At 41.1% G+C, this 20,518-nt stretch overlaps 1 protein-coding gene across 2 annotated transcripts in view; it reads right to left on the bottom strand.

Moving 5' to 3' along the window:
- SLC38A9 (solute carrier family 38 member 9) overlaps positions 1–20,005 on the bottom strand; it is a 65,504-nt gene extending 45,499 nt beyond the window's left edge. Inside the window, exons 1-2 of one of the 2 annotated variants that reach the window (XM_004608435.2) lie at positions 19,866–20,005; positions 16,597–16,743 (exon numbers count right to left, since the gene is read on the bottom strand). In XM_004608435.2, the coding sequence (XP_004608492.2) occupies positions 16,597–16,709 (113 nt within the window). In that variant the 5' untranslated portion in view covers positions 16,710–16,743; positions 19,866–20,005. Of the gene's footprint in view, positions 1–16,596; positions 16,744–19,865 lie in introns of those variants that run through there. The other variant, XM_055118506.1, reaches the window with a different exon arrangement.
- Between the last annotated feature and the right edge of the window lie 513 nt (positions 20,006–20,518).

The raw sequence follows: 20,518 nt of genomic DNA on the forward strand, positions 1-20,518 counted from the left end.
CCCAAACATGAAAGCTTGTAACTATCTCATGGTGATTCAATAAAATTTAAAAAATTTTTAAAAATTTAAAAATTTTTAATCCATTTTAATATATATAATAAATGTATATAATCTACAAATAAATACATGTGCTGCTCTAATTTAAATTTTTTAATTAGTTTTTCAACTAATTTAAATTTTTTAATTAGTTTTTTTAAATTAGTTTTTCAACTGATTAAGAGTTGACTAGGGGGCTGGAGTGATAACACAGCGGGTAGGGCGTTTGCCTTGCACGCGGCCGACCCGGGTTCAAATCCCAGCATCCCATATGGTCCCCTGAGCACCGCCAGGAGTAATTCCTGAGTGCAGAGCCAGGAGTAACCCCTGTGCATCGCCAGGTGTGACCCAAAAACCAAAATGAAAAAAAAAAAGAGTTGAATAGTGCTAACACCCAAAATTAGACAGAGAGTAAGAAGAAATGTACCTACCACAGAGGCAGAGGGTGGGATGGGGTGGGGGTGGTGGGAGGGACACTGGAACAATGGTGGTGGAAAATGTGCACTGGTGGAGGGATGGGTGTTCGATCAATGTATGACTGAAACGTAATCTGAAAGTTTGTGACTCTATCATATGGTGATCCAATAATATATATAAAAAAAACCTCCTGATAAAAAAAAGAGTTGTATGATGAAAAGATAAAATGTTAATAAAATCCTGATTAAAGGGATGGAGTGACAGTATAGTGGGTAGGGCATTTGCATTCTATACAGTCCCCTAAGCACCGCCAGGGGTAATACCTGAGCACAGAGCCAGGGGTAACCCTGAGCATCTCTGGTTATGGCCCCCAAACAAAAACAACTACAATAACAAAAAACCTGATTATAGTTTATAAGTTCCTCATTTCATAAGACCAAGTGATTGCTAAGCTACAAATAAATATCTTCATCAACAACATATGGACAAAGAACTTGATCTGAATATTAATTTTTGGGCCCATATATCTTAATTAAATACAGAGTCTACAAAAAGTTTCAAAATTCTTTCAACACAACTCATGCTTTCAACTTTTGTTTTCCAAAAACCAAATTGTTTTAATTATACTGCCCTGAAAACATATAATCTCTTTAATGACCACAAAGTGACTGGTAACCAAAAACCAAGGTCTTGTTCTGTTTTCAGTATCAGGACAGGAATGTGGCTAAATAATTACATAAACACCAGGAACATTTTGATCAAGTGTGCCACCACCCACCCACCCACCCTAAAAAAATTTTTTTTAAAAAAAAAAAGGATATTAAAAGCACTTTTGACAAAATACCAATGTTCTTGAGGCTTTCTCTAAGCTGGTAGAAACAGCTCCACCACCCCATCATTTTCCTTAGAATAAGCAGCTTCAAGTGGGACATGCTTTCACAAAGGAAGACTGAGAATGTGGGGAAAATTCCCAGAAGAGCACTTTTCAAGCAGCTCCTCCTTTTATCCACGTTTATGAGGTCAAAATAAATCATAAATCATTTCAATCTACTTCAGTGCCATAAATTAAGAGTATTATTAACTTAGTATTTTGAAATAGAGAGCTTGTCTTAATTATAAATAAAGGGCAGACGCCAGTCAGCAGCAATGGCATGTTCGTGATTGCTCTTTCTTACACAACTCCACCAAAAGAATTTCTGGAAAAGAAAGAAAATTTTCCAGTTTCGTAACCTTAACTATTCCCCATTAAAAAAAAAAATAGCAGAGAAGACAAAAATTGCAAGGCCAGCATTTCAGCTAATATGTCCTTTCTTATTTATGAATGGTAAGGTAATGAAAGCCTCTCGGAGAGCCCCTCAAGCTACCGAGAGTATCCTGCCCACATGGAAGAGCCTGGCATGCTCCCCATGGTGTATTTGATATGCCAAAGACAGTAACAAAAACAGGTCTCATTCCCTTGACCCTGAAAAGAGCCTCCAATTGTTGGGAAAAACGAGAGAGGCTGCTAAAATCTCAGGGCTGGGATGAATGGTGACATTACTGGCGCCCACTCAAGTAAATCGACGAACAATGGGATGACAGTGATACAGTGATACAGTGAAGGTGATAAAAGAAGATAAAGAACCCAGCAAATAGAGCAGTAGGATAATAGCAGACCCAAGGGGAAAGTTGCATGGAAGACCACCAAGCTCAATGAATCTAAGTAATAAAACATAAGGCTCAACTATCACCAACCAGCCCAGTAAATCCTCAGACGATAACTTTAGAAACACCATTGTCAGACAGAACAATTATCACAAATTCACTTTTTTATCTGTTTTAATAAATCCATTTGTCTTTGTGTTGTAACAAACAATATTAAGTAAATTTGTTTGTTACAAATTTACAAGGGGGCAGACTGGAGAGGTAGGTGGAAAACTGGGGATGTTGGTGGAGGGGGATCACTGGTGGTAGGATTGATGTTGGAACACTGAACATCTGAAACAACTGTATTAACAGCACATTGGTGAGTCGTGGAGTTATATCATAAAACATTTTTTAAAAAGAATTCATCAAGTACATGTTATAATAAGTCTTTTTTATACATAAGTATTTTTCAAATGAAGACCAAAACTGGTTTCTTTTCATGTTCTCAATTAGAAGGATTAATCACCCATCAATGATCAAAGGTTGCTCCCAAGGGAGTCATGAATAGTGGCAGGACACCATGTGCTATCTGGGATCACAACTGAATCTCGCACATGCAAAGCACACACTCCAGGCCTTTGAGTCATCTCCTCTGTCCCTTTCTTTGACATTTGAGGGTGAGAAAGAGTTGCTGGATATTTAATGAGGAACTTCCTATGTCACATACAAAGTATGTGCTCTATCAGGGAGCTACATCTCCAGCATCTCTCTTAATTTATCTAGAAATCTGAAACACACTAAGTCCAAGCCTGTCTACTCTTGAAACAGATTAACAGAGAAAAGGAGTCTGTGTATTATTCTTCTCCCACGACTTAAGAAAGAGATACTATACCAGGCCTTGACGTCTGTATCATGGTTTTCAAGAAATGGAGACAGACTAAGAGAACTACTCTGCCACTAGCAAGGAATATTGCACAGGAAATGATTATTGGGAGGATGGTGGCTCTATTTTCAACCCAGATGGCAACTACTGTGTAGCCTGTCTAGTTATCCATTGTTGATTACGCAGCATTTGGCTCAGCAGGCTGACCCCAGAGCAACACTGCTCAAGACAAAAACTTGATGTAAAACCCAAGCTGCCACTTGACTCCTGTCAGCTTTAATAGGCAACTTTCATAAACAAAATGCAAGATATTTTAGGGAAAAAGAAAATAATGCAAGAAAAGAACTTATGAATTGCAACTTTCATACATTGCCAATAGCATAGTGGTTCAATCTAAGAAATTGATTGGAGGCTAGAGCAATATATAGTAAGCAGGGCATTTGCTGTGCACACGGCCAACTTGTGTTTGATCCCAGCACCCCATATAGTCCCCTGAGCCCCATCAGGAGTGATCCCTGAGCACAGAGTCAGGAGCCCTGAGCACTATCAGCTGTAGCCCAAAAAGAAAACAAATCGGCTATATGTATAAGAGCCCTAATTGTGCTTATGTGCTTTATTTAAATCTCTGTACCTGAGATTCTATTAGAAGAAATCAAAATAGAACATAAATGTGGTATGTGGAAAGCTGCGAATCACATTAAAATCATTAAAGTTGCCAAGTTTATGATCAAAACATTGTTAAATCATGGTACACTTAAATACATATATTTGGGAGGGCTTCCCAGGAGGGGCTTCCCAGGCTCCATCCAGTGATACTCAGGGGGCCATGTTATGTTACCTTATATATTTTGAAGGATGCTTAGGAAGAATTTTTGAAAATAAATATACATTTTTAAAATATACATTTTTATTCCATAAAATAGAATATCATTCAGTCACAAAAAGGAATATTGAAATTGTGATAATCCATGCTACAACACAGAAAAATCTCAAAAACAATATACAGTGAAATAAATTAGGCCCAAAGATAAATGTGATTCCACTTAGATGAAATAACTGGAAATCCATAGAGACTGGAAGTACACAAGTCAGTACTGCGCATTGGGGAGGGATGAGAGACCAGGAAATTAGTGCCCAATTGATGTTTTGTTTTGACTTGATGAAATTTGGAAACAGTGATAATAGCTGCATAACATTGAAAATGTAATGAATGGCTACCATCAATTGTACAATTAGCAATGGTTAAAATGGCCAAATATGCATCTTTATCTTTTATCAGAAGGAAAAAACCCAAGACTAGGAGGAAGAGAAAGGTGCAGAGAGACCGCACAATATATCAACTTATTTTCCTTTATTATAGGACAATGTTTTTATTTAAATCACTTTACTTAAGGAAACAGAAGTGTCTCTTTGTCTTATTACACAAATTTGCTATGCTTGGTTTATTTATTTATTTTGATTTTGGAATCATGCCGGACAGTACTCAGGACTGACTTCTGCATTTATGCTCAGGATACACTCGTGGTGGGCTTGGGGGGAACTATATGGGATACACGGGGTCAAAACTAGGTTTGCAGCGGGCTCGACAAGTGTCCTACTTGCTGTACTATTTCTCTGACCCCTGCAGTGCTTGTATGAACCCAATACATTTATTTAGAGAGCCAATGCTACTGCTCTAAAAGGATAAGAAAAGTTCTGCTATGATAAAGAGGCTTGCGACAGAGAAGGTCATTCTAGTTAGACAACACTGCCGGCTAGAGGCCCTGGGAGGGTTTCTTCTTTCTCGTGTGTGATGCCAGGGACTAAATTATGTGAGGCATGTGCTCTAGGGAGTGGGGAGGACACAAGTCACATTCCCAGCCAAGAATGTTTTCAGGAAGAATTCTCAATACAAAAAATATGCTTCTAATAATCACTTTTTGTGGGGGCACATTTCAGTGATTCTTAAGGACATTTTTTAAATTGTAAAACATTATTATTTCTTGACATTGCATTCTTGCACCCTTACACCCAGCATATAACTCTTAGCCTCAGACTATCTTGAAAGTTTCTGACAGTTAAGATCCGGGATGGTCTTGGCAAAGGACTCTAGGTTTGCTTCAAGGACGTGAGATTCTGGGAGGAGCTAGAGATTTTGTTTTGTTTTGCTGTTTCGTTGCATGAAGGGTCACTTTGATGAGAATATTTTTTTTTATTAGATGTAGAAGTAGAGCTAAATTAAGGTGCAGGGCCTTACTTTTGTTTGGTGGTGGTGGTAGGTGGGTGCTTGGGCTACACCTGGCAGTGCCTCAAGGCTTATCCCTAGCTCTGTATTCAGGCAGTGCCAGGAATCGAACCAAGCTGTGTGGAAGGCAAGTGGCTTCCATCTATACCACCTCTCCAGTCCTGAGTCTTCTTCCAGAACAAGGGAAGCAGTCTCCTGAGGAGTCATAGCAATAGCAAGGACCTCTCCCAACGGCAGCTTAAACCTGGGTTCCTAGAGCCCTGTCTTGTAGACAGTGGCTTGTAGATGATGGTCAGATAGAACAAATCTGGTCCAGTGCCTGCCTGTATCATAAATATAGGGATTTTTTTTTTTTTTTTTGGCGAGGAGAGCTCAGGAGGGAAGGTTTGTGGGGCACACCCAGTGGCGCTCAGGGCTTACTCCTGGCTCTGCACTCACAGATCACTCCTGGTGGGGCTTGGGGGAACCTGTTTTCACCTCACAGTGGCAAAGCTGAGTCCATTTGCTCCAAGACTAAAATATTTACTACCTGGCACTTTACAGGAAAAAATTTCTAACCTCTGCCCTCGACCACAGAAAGCCTCCTTAGGGACCCCGCTTACCTTCCTGAAGGGCAGAGACCACGGGCAGTGGGAACAGGTCCTGCCTGACCAGTTCTATGTCAGGGAACACTGCAATAGGTTTTACTTTTAGAAATGTTTGTCACCAGATGGCTTAAACCCATAAGAAAACCGACCTCAAATTTATTAAAAATAAAACAGAAACCACAGAGATAAACCTCAAGCTCAGCCAAAACAACTATCAAGACAAAAGTCCTCACACAGCACCTACTCTCCGAAAGCACCTAGCCGTGAGTACTACAAATGGCTCCATTCTGCTCCTCACGGGGCTTAGCCAGACCCTACAGCAGCGCCCCTTACGGGATGATTCATCACAAGGCCCTTGGTTATGCCGGCTCAGGATGGGCTGTCAGTATTTTTCCGAATGAAAAATAAGCATAGCATCAATTTTGGAAGTTTTGGAACATTTTCATTACCCCCAAGAGAAAACCTAGGTTCTATTCTTCCCTCTCTCATGCTCCTGGAAATCATGAACCTATATTATGTTTCTCTTGACTTTCCCTGATCTACACAGCTTACCTAAAATTAATCCTATACTATGTGCCTTTTTCCCACAGGGCTTCATTTGTATACTTAAGGTTCATGAATATTGTAGCTAATATTGGTATCTTTTTAAATACTTTTAAAAAAATTTTTTTATTAGTGAATCACTGTGAAGTACAGTTACAAACTTATGAACTTTTGTGTTTGCATTTCAGTCATACAGTGATCATTTACCCATCCCTCCATCAGTGCCCTTGGTATCTTTCTTAAGGACTAAATATTCCATCACACAGACATCACATTTCTATTTATCAGTTAATAGACATTTGCATTGTTTCCACTTTTGACTATTCTGAATCTTACCAATGGCTGTTTGTAACAATAGTTATATTTACAATTCTCTTGGTCATATGCTAAAGAGACAAATTTAGGGTCAAACAGTAATCCTAAATTTTTTTTTTTTTTTTTTTTGGTTTTTGGGTCACACCCGGCGATACACAGGGGTTACTCCTGGCTCTTCACTCAGGAATTACCCCTGGTGGTGCTCAGGGGACCATATGGGATGCTGGGATTAGAACCTGGTTCGGCCGCGTGTAAGGCAAATGCCCTACCCGTTGTGCTATCGCTTCAGTCCCAGTAATCTTAAATTTATATTTTGAGGAGTTTAAAAAAAATTTCAAAAGTACTAGAAACGTTTGAGGGCCATACCTCATTTTAAGAAATTATTTTTAACATGCAAATTTTCTAGCCTTAATAACCAAGACTAAGTATACCTTAATGAAAACCAAAAGAATAAAAGTAATGAAAATATCTATCTGTACAGAAGAGTAAATAATTATAACAGAAGTTGTAAAATGAATAAAACATAACAATATGCATTTTAAATATATAAGTGCTCAGTATAGCTATACTCAAGTGTAGATAGAAGATGCTGTCAGTTTATAATGAATAAAAATCAGGATTTAAAAAATGATTAGAAGTGGACTAGAGTGATAGTACAATGAGTAGGGCATTTCCCTTGCATGCGGCCAACCCAGGTTCGATCCCCAGCATCCCATATGGTCCCCAGCATGGCCAGGAGTAATTCCTGAGTGTGAGTGCGAAGCCAGATGTAACCCCTGAGAATTTCGGTGTGTGACCCACAACACACCCTCCCCGGCCTAAAAAAAGGAAGAAGAAATGATTAGAAGGAACTCTACATATGAAGTAAAGGTAAGTAAAATGGGAAAGTAAAAGCTAGCAGAGGCGGGGGCTAGGGAGACAGCTCATGGGTTTAGAGTGTACCATGTGCCTTGCATGTAGGAGAGACCCAGGTTCCATCCCCAGCAACAGAGTTCCTCTAGCCCTGAGCTGGAAGCAGCCTCCCAAGCACCTTTGGGTGTGACCCAACCCAATAAAAGTAAACAGAGGTATTGGAAAATATAAATAAAGCCAACGTTAGGATGACAAAAGAAAAAGAAATTAACTTAATGTTAGTAGCAAACAAAACATGATGAATTATAAAATATTGGAGATAAAAATGAGGAACTGTGATGTTCTTGCAAAATACCAAGCTTCCTATATTATTTAACAGAAAATTATTTCCTAACTTGAAATGTTAAGGCATTCATTTATCTTCTAATACTTAAAACTTTAGGAATGATATTTTATATCCAAAAAACAGATTGTAAGAAGAAGTCTCAGAACAAGAAATCATGAGAAGTTATGTAAGACTTTTCAAGGATTACTCCAAAAATAAATAAATAAATCCAAGAAAAATAACAGAACAATCAGAGATAGAGACTCTCAAAGGGCTAGAAAACAGGGGACATACACAGAGTACTGTAGTATGTTTGAAGGGCACCTGGAATGCTGCCTATATTGGAATAACCCACTGGATTACTAGAGCACTGGAATTGTTACCAATTTTTAAAAGTTGAAATTTTGCGCCTACGTGTGCCAGGGTCAAGCCTGGGCCATGACCTTTGCAAGGCATGTATGTATTCTACCTCTGAGCCATATTCACCTCAATTGGAGAACGTTAAACTTTGGATTAGATATTTTGGTTTCCAGGACGAGAAGTTAATTAGACATCCACATTAAAATGCAAACAGCCACCCTGGAGCACCAAGCACTGCCGGGGAAGCCCTGATAAGCCGCACAGCTTTCCTCAAATCCTGGCGCTAAACTTCCGGGGCAGCTGGCAATTCACTGAGTATCGCTGGGGTGCCCTAAACTCACTGAGCATCACGTGGAAGGTCTCCCGCCAAAGAAAAATGCATAGGTGAATAAAATACTGAAGTCATTAATCAATATAGGGTAGGGGTAGGTCTCTGAAACATCAGATTGTTTTTAATGTTAGCACAGCAAATAGACAACAGAACACTGCAAAAATAGAACAGATAAAGACTGGAAAATAGGGGCAAAAATGAGCATGGCTTACAAAATATTGCCAAAAGGGAATTCCGAGGGGAATTCCTACCCTAGGGAATACTGGCCTACAGAAAAGGACGCACTAGAAAGTGGGGAAAGGGCAAGATGAAACAGAAGTAGAGGAAACCGAAAAAGAAGTTAAGCACCCCCAAATTAAACCACTTCATAATCTGGTTTTAGAATAGCTCGATGATCATCTCCAAAAGAGCACAATCACAGATTAGCAGTAAAGGATGAAGCAACTCTGAATATCAGTTCTATCTTTGGTTACAGAAGTCTAAGGAAAACAGGGAAACCATCTCTTAGAGTAACTTCTAATGAAATGTACCACAATCAGCACTGGAGATTTCTAAATCTTTCTGTCCCTCCACCCACATTCCTACTCGACCCCAAAAAGGCAAAAACCAGGAAGAGGGAAAGCCTGCAGAGGCAAAAGTGACTTGTGTAGTTTGTAGAAGCTCAGATGATTCAAATGACTATAACATGTGACTTCTCTGAACAATGATAAGATCATTCCTCCACCTGAGTCTAACTAGAACACAGTTCCACTGAAAAGGTAAAAAGATCTGTCACTGAGGCTGGAGTGATAGCACTGCAGTTTGATTCTCAGCATCCCATATGGTCCCCCGAGCACCGCCAGGAGTAATTCCTGAGTGCATGAGCCAGGAGTAACCCCTGTGCATCATTGGGTGTGACCCAAAAAGAAAGAAAAAAGGTTAATAAAAAAAAAGTTAATAAAATTGTTATAGCTGAACTGATATATGATTTTCACTGCCACCTAGTGGAAGAGATAGAATCAACCACAAGCTAAATAGGCTAAATAATCTGAAAATATCAAATGTTTGTTCTCTGTACCGACATTGAACAAAGATACCATCCAAAGTGTGATGATATATAAGATGATATGAAGATGCACAAGGATGAACGCTATTTTAATTACTTGTTACCTATTACAATTCATATTTGAAAAAAGTGTAAATATTACTTCCAATCCATCATTTCAGAAACATGCAAAGGCTAAATTAACCCTAATTTTAAATAATAAAATTTTATAATATATACATGAAATTATGATATTACCCAGCTCATAATGGCATAGAAACAAAGTCACAATATGACTAAAATAACTGGAATTTAGGAAACAGTTGTCTAAGATGAATCTTCTTTATGTATATAAGACAACATAATCACTGTCACTGTCATCGATTTGCTCGAGCGGGCATCAGTAACGTTTCTCATTGTGAGACTTATTGTTACTGTTTTTGGCATATCGAATACGTCACGGGAAATTTGCCAGGCTCTGCCGTGCGGGTGCAATACTCTGGGTAGCTTACCAGGCTCTCCGAGAGGGCGGATGAATCAAAAACGGGTCAGCCACATGAAAGGCGAACACCCCACCCCCTATGCTATTGCTCCAACCCAACATAGAGGATATAAAATAAAAAATTTTAACCCCATCAAAAAATGGGTCAAAGAAATAAATAGAAACTTTTCCAAGAAAGAGATACAAATGGCTAAAAGGTACATAAAAAAATGCTCTGCATCACTAATCATCAGGGAGATGCAGATCAAAACAACCATGAGATACCACCTCACACCACAGAGACTGGCACACATCCAAAAGAACAAAAACAACCACTGTTGGGGAGGATGTGGGGAGAAGGGGACCCTTCTACACTGCTGGTGGGAATGCCGACTGGTCCAGCCCCTTTGGAAAACAATACGGACACTTCTCAAAAAATTAGAAATTGAGCTTCCATTTGATCCATCAATACCACTTCTGGGAATATATCCCAGAGAAACAAAAAAGTATAGTCAAAATGACATCTGCACTTATATGTTCATCGCAGCACTGTTTACAACAGCCAGAATCTGGAAAAAACCCAAGTGATCAAGAGCAAATGACTGGTTAAAGAAACTTTGGTACAGCTATACAATGGAATACTATGCAGCTGTTAGAAAAGATGAAGTCATGAACTTTGCATATAAGTGGATCAACATGGAAAGTATCATGCTAAGCGAAATGAGCCAGAAAGAGAGGGACAGACATAGAAAGATTGCACTCATCTGTGGAATATAAAATGGCAGAGTAGGAGACTGGCACCCAAGAATAATAGTATATAATACCAGGAGGTTGGCTCCATAGCTTGGAGGCTGGCCTCACACGCTGGGGGAAAGTCATCCCAGATAGAAGGGAACACCAAGTAAAATGTGACTGGAAATCCCACGCGGGGAGGGAGATGTGTGCTGAAAGTTAGACTAGAGACTGAACATGATGGCCACTCAATATCCCTACTGCAAACCACAACACCCAAAAGGAGAGAAAGAGAACAAACTGGAATGCCCTGCCACAGAGGCAGGGTGGGGGGGATGGGATAGGAGGGTGGGAGGGATACTGGGTTCATTGGTGGTGGAGAATGGATACTAGTGGAGAGATGGGCTCTCGAACATTGCATGAGGGAAAAACAAGAACTAAAATGTGTGAATCTGTAACTGTACCCTCACTATGACTCGCTAATTAAAGAATAAATTAAAAAATGATAATAAAATTTTTTTGATACTGAACATTTCTCTTATTCAATAATAAACACTTATTCTCCTTTCTAAAACAGACTGTTTTGTAAGTAAATCAGTATCCAATACTGCTAAGTCCCTATAAATGCATGCCTTCCTTAAAACAGGCTTATCTAAGTAGTTATCCCATGTCTGTGAATAGCTGATACCCTCTCATTTTGACAAATTTCATTAAGAAAACATATTTCCATTTAATCTACACCTTTAACAAATTCCCAGTGAAATGAACTACTGACAATTTATTGCAATGGAATTAACTTTAATGACCTGTTTTACTGTCACAGTGGTTAATTATTTATCACAGAACTTAGAGGTTTCAAGACAATTCTGAGCATTCAGTCAACAATCATTAGTTCTTGTATTCACAGATACTACAAAATGAAGTGAAAATGAGAAGATTCATTATTTCCTATGATGACTACTATATGAAATGATCAATTTCTCTTGTAAAAATTTTACTTGTCATACCAGTAGCAATAAAGATTAAAAATATTAAGTACCTGAATAACAGAAAGAGGATTATCAAGACTAGCTTTAAATCAATATTTCTTCATTTCCTGGATTGGAACCCACTTCAATCCTTAACAAAACAAGACTCTGTGGCAAGGAATAGATTGGATTATTGAGTATTTGTTCAGTACTTAAAGTACCTGCCATATTTCCTATCTGAAGCACACTTTATCTCTGGAGGCAACGACCCATTCTTATAATTTTCTATTTATTCCTCTAGCTTCACTTATACATATTTCATATGATTTACTGATTCATTTCTATCAAAACAGCAGTATGCTCTACATACTGTTCTGCTCTCGACTTTTCACTTAATAAACATTGGAAACGTTCCAATTTGGTACTTAATAAAATAACTTCTTTTCTTCATTTTTCTTCTATGTTTTTGGCCACACCCAACAGTGCTCAGAGATTATTCCTGATTCTGTGCTCAAGGATCAACCCTGGCAGGGCTTGGAATACAATATGGAGTGTGAAGGACAGAACCCGGCCGGGTCAGATGTGTGCAAGGCAAGAGCCTTACCCGCGGCACTAGCTCTCTCTGGCCCCATGTCACATCTTTCTTTTTAACGGTGGAAAACATTCCATTTTATGAATCTGCCAAAATATATTTATCCAGTCCTGTAAGAAAAGACATTTTGTTTTCAATCTTGCTACTACAAAAATGCTGTATTAAGCAATCTTCTACAAACATTATAGACATTGTGAGCATAATCTTAGTTGTGAAACTGCTAGGTGTTGATAAGCTTTGGAACTGAAAACATGTTTTCTTTGTGGAGCTGAGGGGATAATACTAAATTTATGGATTTAAATGTAAAAAGTAAGACATGTTACTTTAGAGTCTTCCCACTGACTAAAGAATATGCCTTTTCTGTACAAACTCTACTGATTCTAGCACTTAAACATTTCTGAAAGGACTTGTGTCATAACCATTTCATCGCTGTCGGTCTGGTGGCAGTCAGGACAGCAGTTATTTCTGGGGGAAGACATGTAACTGCCATCTTTGGCCATTTCAATCATCAAACTACATTAAGTACCATCTAAGGAATAACTAGAACATCATTTGTGACACCTTCTGGTAAGGTCAAGAAAGTGCAAGCATCAAAACAAAGCATCAGTGATGTGGACAAAAACTCTTTCAAGGAATGATCCAAGGAGAACAACAGACATAGAATGATTGCACTCATTTGTGGAATATAATAAAACATAATATGAGACTAATATCCAAGGACAGTAGAAGCAAGGGCAAGGAGGATTAGTTCACAGTTGGAAGCCTGCCTCAAGTGCTGCGGGAGAAGGCAATTGGGATAAAAAGGGATCATTATGAAAGAAATGATCACTCTGTTTAAGAACTGCGTGCTTAAAGTAGATGAAGGAACAAACATGATAACCTCTCAGTATCTGTATTGGAAACCATAAACCATAATGCCTAAAAGAAGAGGGGGGAGAGGGAGAGGGAGCAAGGGGGGGGGAAGAGAGAGAGAGAAAGAGAGAAAGTGCCTGTATAGAGGCAGGCTGGGGGAGGGGGGGTGGCGTGAGGGAAACTGGGGTCACTGGTGGTGGGATGAGTGGATGAGTGTTGGATCACTGTATGGCTGAAACCCGGTCATGAACAGCTTTGTAATTGTATGTCTCATGGTGACAGAAGGAAGGAAGGAAGGAAGGAAGGAAGGAAGGAAGGAAGGAAGGAAGGAAGGAAGGAAGGAAGGAAGGAAGGAAGGGAGGGAGGGAGGGAGGGAGGGAGGGAGGGAGGGAGGGAGGGAGGGAGGGAGGGAGGGAGGGAGGGAGGGAGGGAAGAAGAGAGGGAAGGAAGGGAGGAAGAGAGGGAAGGAAGGGAGGGAGAGAGGGAAGAAAGGGTTATATATATATATATATATATATATATCACTATCATCCTGTTGATCATCGATTTGCTCGAGTGGGCCCAGTAACGTCTCCATTCATCCTAGCCCTGAGATTTTAACAGTCTCTCTTTACTCATCCTTCCCAATGGTGCCACATTAGAGGCTCTTCAGGGTCAGGGGAATGAGACCCATCATTGATACTGTATTTGGCATATGAATACACCATGGGGAGCTTTCCAGACTCTCCACTGTACGGGCAGTAAACTCTCAGTAGCTTGCCAGGTTCTCCAAGAGGGAGAACTAGGCTATCAGATATTGTGTGGCTGCACTGCAGCCATGCTTCTGGGAGCTTGGTTTTTAAATTTTTTTTTTAATTTTTATTTTTTGAGCTTGGTTTTACAGTCTCTGGATGTTGGCCATTGATGGGATTACACGGCACCAGGTGCAGTTTCTGGGTGTGAAACCATAAACCTAGCTACTGGGTGGAAGAGGCCCAGTCCCAATCAGAGTAGCCTTGGAGATCTCGGCCCCAGGTCCCGCACACCTCTGCCAGTATATATGTATATACATATACGTATATATGTATATATATATATATATGTATTGTCACTGTCACTGTCATCCCGTTGCTCATTGAGTTGCTTGAGCGGGCACCAGTAATGGCTCCATTATGAGACTACATCTCCATTGTGAGACTTGTTGTTACTGTTTTTGGCATACTGAATATGCCACAGGTAGCTTGCCAGGCTCTGCCCTGGGAGCGAGAGTATCTTGGTAGCTTGCTGGGCTCTCAAGGGGAGGAACTGAACCATTTGCAAGGCAAATGCCCAACCCGCTGTGCTACTGCTCTCATATGTATATGAGAGAGAATGAGAAAGAGAGAGATGGAGAGGGGGGGAGGGAGAGATAGAGAGAGATAGAGACAGAGAGAGAGACAGAGAGAGAGAGAGAGAATACATTATGAGTGCCTTTAAAGGTACAAATGACAATTCTGGTTTTGTGAGGAAAAAAAATCACCAGTTTATTCATTTGGGCTACACTGGCCAGGACTTTAAGGGTACCCCAGGCTCAGTGCATTGGGATTGCTTCTTTTTTTTTTTTTTTTTGCTTTTTGGGTCACACCTGGCGATGCACAGGGGTTACTCCTGGCTCTGCACTCAGGAATTACCCCTGGCCATGCTCAGGGGACCATATGGGATGCTGGGATTTGAACCCGGGTCGGCCGCGTGCAAGGCAAACGCCCTACCCGCTGTGCTATCTCTCCAGCCCCTGGGATTGCTTCTAGTGTACTCAGAAGACCATGCAGAGTCCAGGAGTGAATTGGGGGTTCCAGCATGCAAAGCTTGAGCTCCAGTTCACTAAGCCCTGTCCCTGGCTTCCAAAATATCACTCTTGATGACTCCAAGTCAAAAAATGACTCAGGCCAGAAAAAGACCAAGATCAGAGGTGGAGGCTTTTGGATGCTTTGTTGACGGTACAGTAATTCTGTATGCCAAGAGCACAAACACTAACATAACTGTAAACCATATACTTAAGAAAAGTGGAAAAAAAATTATTTGAAATAATTAAATGTGAAATACTAGTGATATATTTTCTTATTTTAATTAAAAAGGGTTGAGGGGTGATTCCCAAGCAGTGTAGAGAGGGCCTGGGCGCTGCTCCCAGAGATACTCATTTTGGCTATGAGTGTCTCAAGTTTCAGTGCTGAGCCTGGCAATGCGGTGCAGCTGTGGCTCAGCACTACGGTTCACCAAAGGCCACAGGAAACCAGGCATGGTGGGGCCCAATGTAGGACCTCTACATATAAAGCATGTGCACTAGCTCTTTCAGCCATCTCAGGGGCTCTATTTCCATTGTTGTTGTTTTGGGACCACATCAGATGGTGTACAGGGCTTACTCCTGGTTCTGTGCTCAGGGTCACTCCTGGCAGGGCTTGGGAGACCTTGTAGGGTGCTGGGAATTGAACTGAGTCAGCCATGTGCAAGACAAGCTCCCTACCTGCTGTACTATATCTTTGGCCACTACTTCCACTTTTCTGTTTGTTTTTGTTTTGGGGTCACACCGAGTGGTGCTCAGGAATTATTCCCTGCAGGCTTGGGAGACCACATGGGGTGCCAAGGATTGAACCTAGGTCAGCCACATGCCAGGCAAATGCCCTACCTGCTGTACTCCTGCCCAGCTATTTCTATTTTTATAACTGTTCAAGAAACATGACAAAAATAGCAAAATAGCAAGGTCAAGACTTCTTCAGTAAATGCAGAATTTTGTTTCTGAGTCCTAAAGAGATTTTTCTGAGCCTTAAAGAGCCCTAAAGCAGTGGTACTGATAGCAGTTTATCTTGACTATAAACATATACATATAAACAAAATGATGCAACATCTCTAATTTGAAGAAATACTTTACTATTTTAGGTCAATGATTTTAAGGGTATAGTTTTTCTCATATAGAATTTGTACATTCTGAAGGTTATTCCTATGTCTTTATCTTCCATTATATTCTCATCAAAATATTATTTATTTTTGGCTATTTTGTAAGTAGTCTCTTGACAAAATTTTCATATTATTGGCAATAATTTTAATGGGTTTCCTGGGTTTTTCAAGTATGCAATGGAAAGAATTTTAGATTTAAACTATCTTAAACTACTATTTTAGACTACCTACTAGAACTTAGCACCTAGCACATCTTACACAAAGCAGACAGCAGTATATAATCATTAAATGAATTCTACGAATCAATCTTACTTTGTAAAACTTACGCTAAACCCTCCTAAATCAGATACTGTGTTTCATGTTTTAAAAAAAAGAAGTATAGATGCCAAAATAGTACCCATATTTGTTCTTTCCCAAACAGAGACACATAGGTCTAATAAAATTTTTATAATCAAAGTTATGTATGGATTGCAACTATTTGTATTTTAGTAGTTTAAAACCCAAATTATAAAATAATTGTTTTATTTTAAGCACTTACCTTTTAGCTCTTATATCTGATGAATCATACTGAATATTCATTGGTCCAGTATTTACTTCTTGATCTACCTCAGAGATGAGAAGATGCCTAGAATCACTATCTGTATTTGCCATTTTTCTCAAATTTTAAACTCTGAAGAATCGAGTCCTATGTAATCAGAAAAAAAAATGCAAATCTCAATTAAAAATAATTTTACTATTAAAAGTAATACATTTATATGCATAAGAAATTGAAACCCTGGAAAATTGGTGACCCCTCAGCTATCTCCTGTGTAGCCCAAGGAATGTATTTTAATAAAGCACTGCATAAATGCAATGTATTGAATGAGAAGAGAGAAACCAAATACAGGCTGATGGATATAAATTTAGGTTGGTGGATATGACTAGATGATATTAACTTGATTGTAATCACAAATAAGGTACATTTAGGTTACTGTTTGCCAAAGAAAATGACATGGACCCCTGGAAGTAGTGATGTGGGTGGATGGTAGTAGATTCAGGTGCAAATAGCAGGTATCAGTTCTATTTGCAAGCACCATAGGAGTGCTAAGTGATGTTTTCTTCTTCCCTCTGAAAAAGCAGAGGTAAAGAAGTAAGTTTGGGAACCTCTAATTTAATAAATGCTTCTTTCCTTCTCCATGTGGATTAGAGAAAACAGTACTCTAATATGAAACAAACTTACCAGGAAACACCATTATTTCCTACTTATCATTTTGTTTTATTATATCATTCTATCATAATCCCAAAGGGCTAATAAGTAAAAAGGTTGAGGAAAAAAGTCAAGTCTTAGAATTAAAATGCTCAAGGCCCTCCTTGCATTGTCCAAATCAATATTAACTATGGTGTGATGCAGATTCCAATTAAGGGTAACTACTAACATGACAGAGAACAGTCTACAGATTGAAATCTAGTATGGGAATGGAGAGTGATAAAGAAAAAAATCTACACACACACACACACACACACACACACACACACACAACAAGAAAAAGAAGAAAGCTTCAAAGAGGAAAAGCAGAAAGCATAGAATTGATAATAACTGCTCTTGTTCGAAAACCAACAACACTGATAAACCCACTAAGAAACAGTCATTTCTCAAGCCTTAACTTGCTTGTCAGATTTCCAGAGGGGAATTACTCTCTTTTATACTAGATTCACTAAAGACTCCAGATTTTTTCTATACATCCTTAGTCCCTCCTCCTCCTGTCTTTCTTTTTCTCATTGCTTCTTGCCTTTCTGACCTGAAATTGCAGAGTCCAAACAGGGCTTGGGAGATTATTCAGAGGTCTGAACAAAGTCTGTAGGAGTCTTGGGTTTGACCCTCTGCTTGGGGTGGTCCACTGGGCGCTACCAAGTAAAAAAACAAAGATTCTAACACTTAAGGCTAAAAGGCTTTCTCTTTTTCCCTCATTCTAGGAGTCAGATATAAGAGGGAAGTTGAATCAGTAACAAAACTTAGTTACAAAGTTGTAAGAAACACAAAGTGACCGTTTTAATGAATAAAACTGACATTTATTGGGGCGGGATCTCCTTAGCAGTGCCTGGAGCTCCTAAGGGGGCATATTTCTAGTGACACCCAGGCAGTTCATTGTCAGGAAGCACACACGAAGCGCTGGGATCCCCAGTGCTGTGGATCTGGTGATGCCCAGGGGGTTCGGGGGCTACATCCTTTGGTGCTGTAGGATGGAGGAGAGCAGGGCAAGTGGTGCCAGGGTTTGCACTTGGGTCCTGCACATGAACTTATCCTCCCGACCCCTGAGCCTACTGTTGACCCCTGGCACTGCTTGGGTACAGACGCACCCACCTCAGCATCATCTGGCTTGCACTGCAGGGCTGAGTATCACCTCAGCACTGCTGGGTGTGACCCCCAACTAAAAGAAAAGAATTACAGGCGGCTGAGGGGTGACAGAATCCAGTGTTCTCTATTTTCTAAGTAAGTCAGCCCTGAAGAAACGAAACACTAACTCCTTCCAGTCAAAACGGGTCAAGCCCAGGCGTGAAGCAGTCTCTCAAGACAAACCAAGCACACAGTAACATACCACCTTGTCCGACTCAGGCGTGCATGTGAGGCTGAGTGCCTGCAATCTCTGCAATTTCTGTAATTTCTGCAGGTACAGCAGGGGAAACTGAGACACCCTGAGGGTTAGCACTGAATGTGAACTGTGACCCTGGCAGCACATTCCAGCCAACCAGCTGGTCCAATGCTTCTCAATCTTTCCCTGGCTGTGGATATCGTAGTTTGTCATCCACTTCTTATTTTCATGTAAAGTCATCTGTAGACGTTTCCCTTCAGTGGTTGCCTGTTAATCCTGAACGGAAGGAAGGAAGGAAGGAAGGAAGGAAGGAAGGAAGGAAGGAAGGAAGGAAGGAAGGAAGGAAGGAAGGAAGGAAGGAAGGAAGGAAGGAAGGAAGGAAGGAAGGAAGGAAGGAAGGAAGGAAGGAGAGAGACAGCTCAAATGGCTAAGGACATGCCTAATATGTGCAAGGCCCAGCGTTTGGTCCCTGCCACCACATGCAACATGAGATCTGGTGGGAGTGGTTCCTGACCGCCTAACCCCTGAACATAGCCCCTATTACATACAAAAAAGAAAAAGAAAAAAGTGGGGATGAAGTTGAAATTGTCTACTGATGTCGGGAATGGCTGAAGGTATTGCTTGGCAGTAGCGAAATTTAGTTTTCACTCAAGTTGGAGCCTGTTTCCAGTCGGATCCCTCACCTGTGAAGCCGGACTAGCTGATTCCAGATAAGAGGTTGGAGGCCACCTTCCAGCATGATCCTCGCTTTCACAACCAAAAGGGAGGGGGAAGGGGGGGGGGGGACACACGAAGGGAGATGTGGCAAGGACATACCTGCCTCGGTCTCTCTACCGTGGTCCAGGCTCAAGGGGTTTTCCTCTCCCTTCCTTCTCCCCTCGAACCCTCTGTTACCGGAACTGGCTAGTTCGAAGCGCTCCCGTTCCAGCAATTCCAGTTCTCCAAGTGCTCAACAACCATCACCCAGCCTTTCCCAGGGCTCCAGCCATTCTCCCAAGCCCGGCAGGCGCCCCTGATTGTTTCACACCTGACCACTACAAGGGACGGGCGCCTCACTTCTGGAGCTGCCCCTCCTGGACGCCCCAACTTCGACCCAACCGCTCCCCCAAGAAGCATTTCCCCCAAAGAACTCCTGTGCCAGCCAGCTGCACTCTAAGCTCAGTCATTCCCGCCGCTCCCCCTGTGTCCTGCGCTCCTCGGGAGGGGTGAATCTGCAAGATCAGGAAACGTGCTCTACCTGTACAGGCTAGGTGCTCGATCTCGGAGAGCCGGGCGGAAGGCGGACACCCCTTCCTAAATCCTCTCAATTTGCAGCAGCAGCAGCAGCAGTAGCACTAGTGATTCCCCTAAACAGGAAAGGGCAACGGCCCGTGCCGCGGGGGTTGGCGGGGGATGAAGTTCTGTGAGCGTTCAGCCCGGCACTGCTATCAAAACTACCGCCGGTCAGGACTACAACTCCCGGAGGGCGCTGCGACAGCCCAGACGCCTGTCGCCGCGGAGCTCAGAACCCACCCCCGCTCGCCCGGCCTCTGGAGCAGGGGCCGACCCTCAGGCAGGTTCCCCAAACGCTGCGCGTCCTCCTTCTAGCCCCGTACTTCCCCATTCCGAGCCCTAACGCCTCTTAAAGGAAAAGCGTGAACACACGCGGTGCTTGTAAGCCAGAGGCCACAAGAGAAAGGGTTGGTGTGACTTTTCCATCCAGGTCTGACCTCCCATTAATCTTTTTCTCTGCTCAGGCCATCCAGCTGCGGTACTAGAGTTTCCTCGTCACGTGCTTTTAACCCCACAGAAATTAGGGGAAGCTGGTTTGGCGAAGAATTGTTAGCTTGATACTCTATCTTCCTAGACCCTTTACATATATATATTATATATAACATATATAATATATAT

Source organism: Sorex araneus, chromosome 1 (genome assembly GCF_027595985.1).
Source record: "Sorex araneus isolate mSorAra2 chromosome 1, mSorAra2.pri, whole genome shotgun sequence".
NCBI classification, from domain to species: domain Eukaryota; kingdom Metazoa; phylum Chordata; class Mammalia; order Eulipotyphla; family Soricidae; genus Sorex; species Sorex araneus.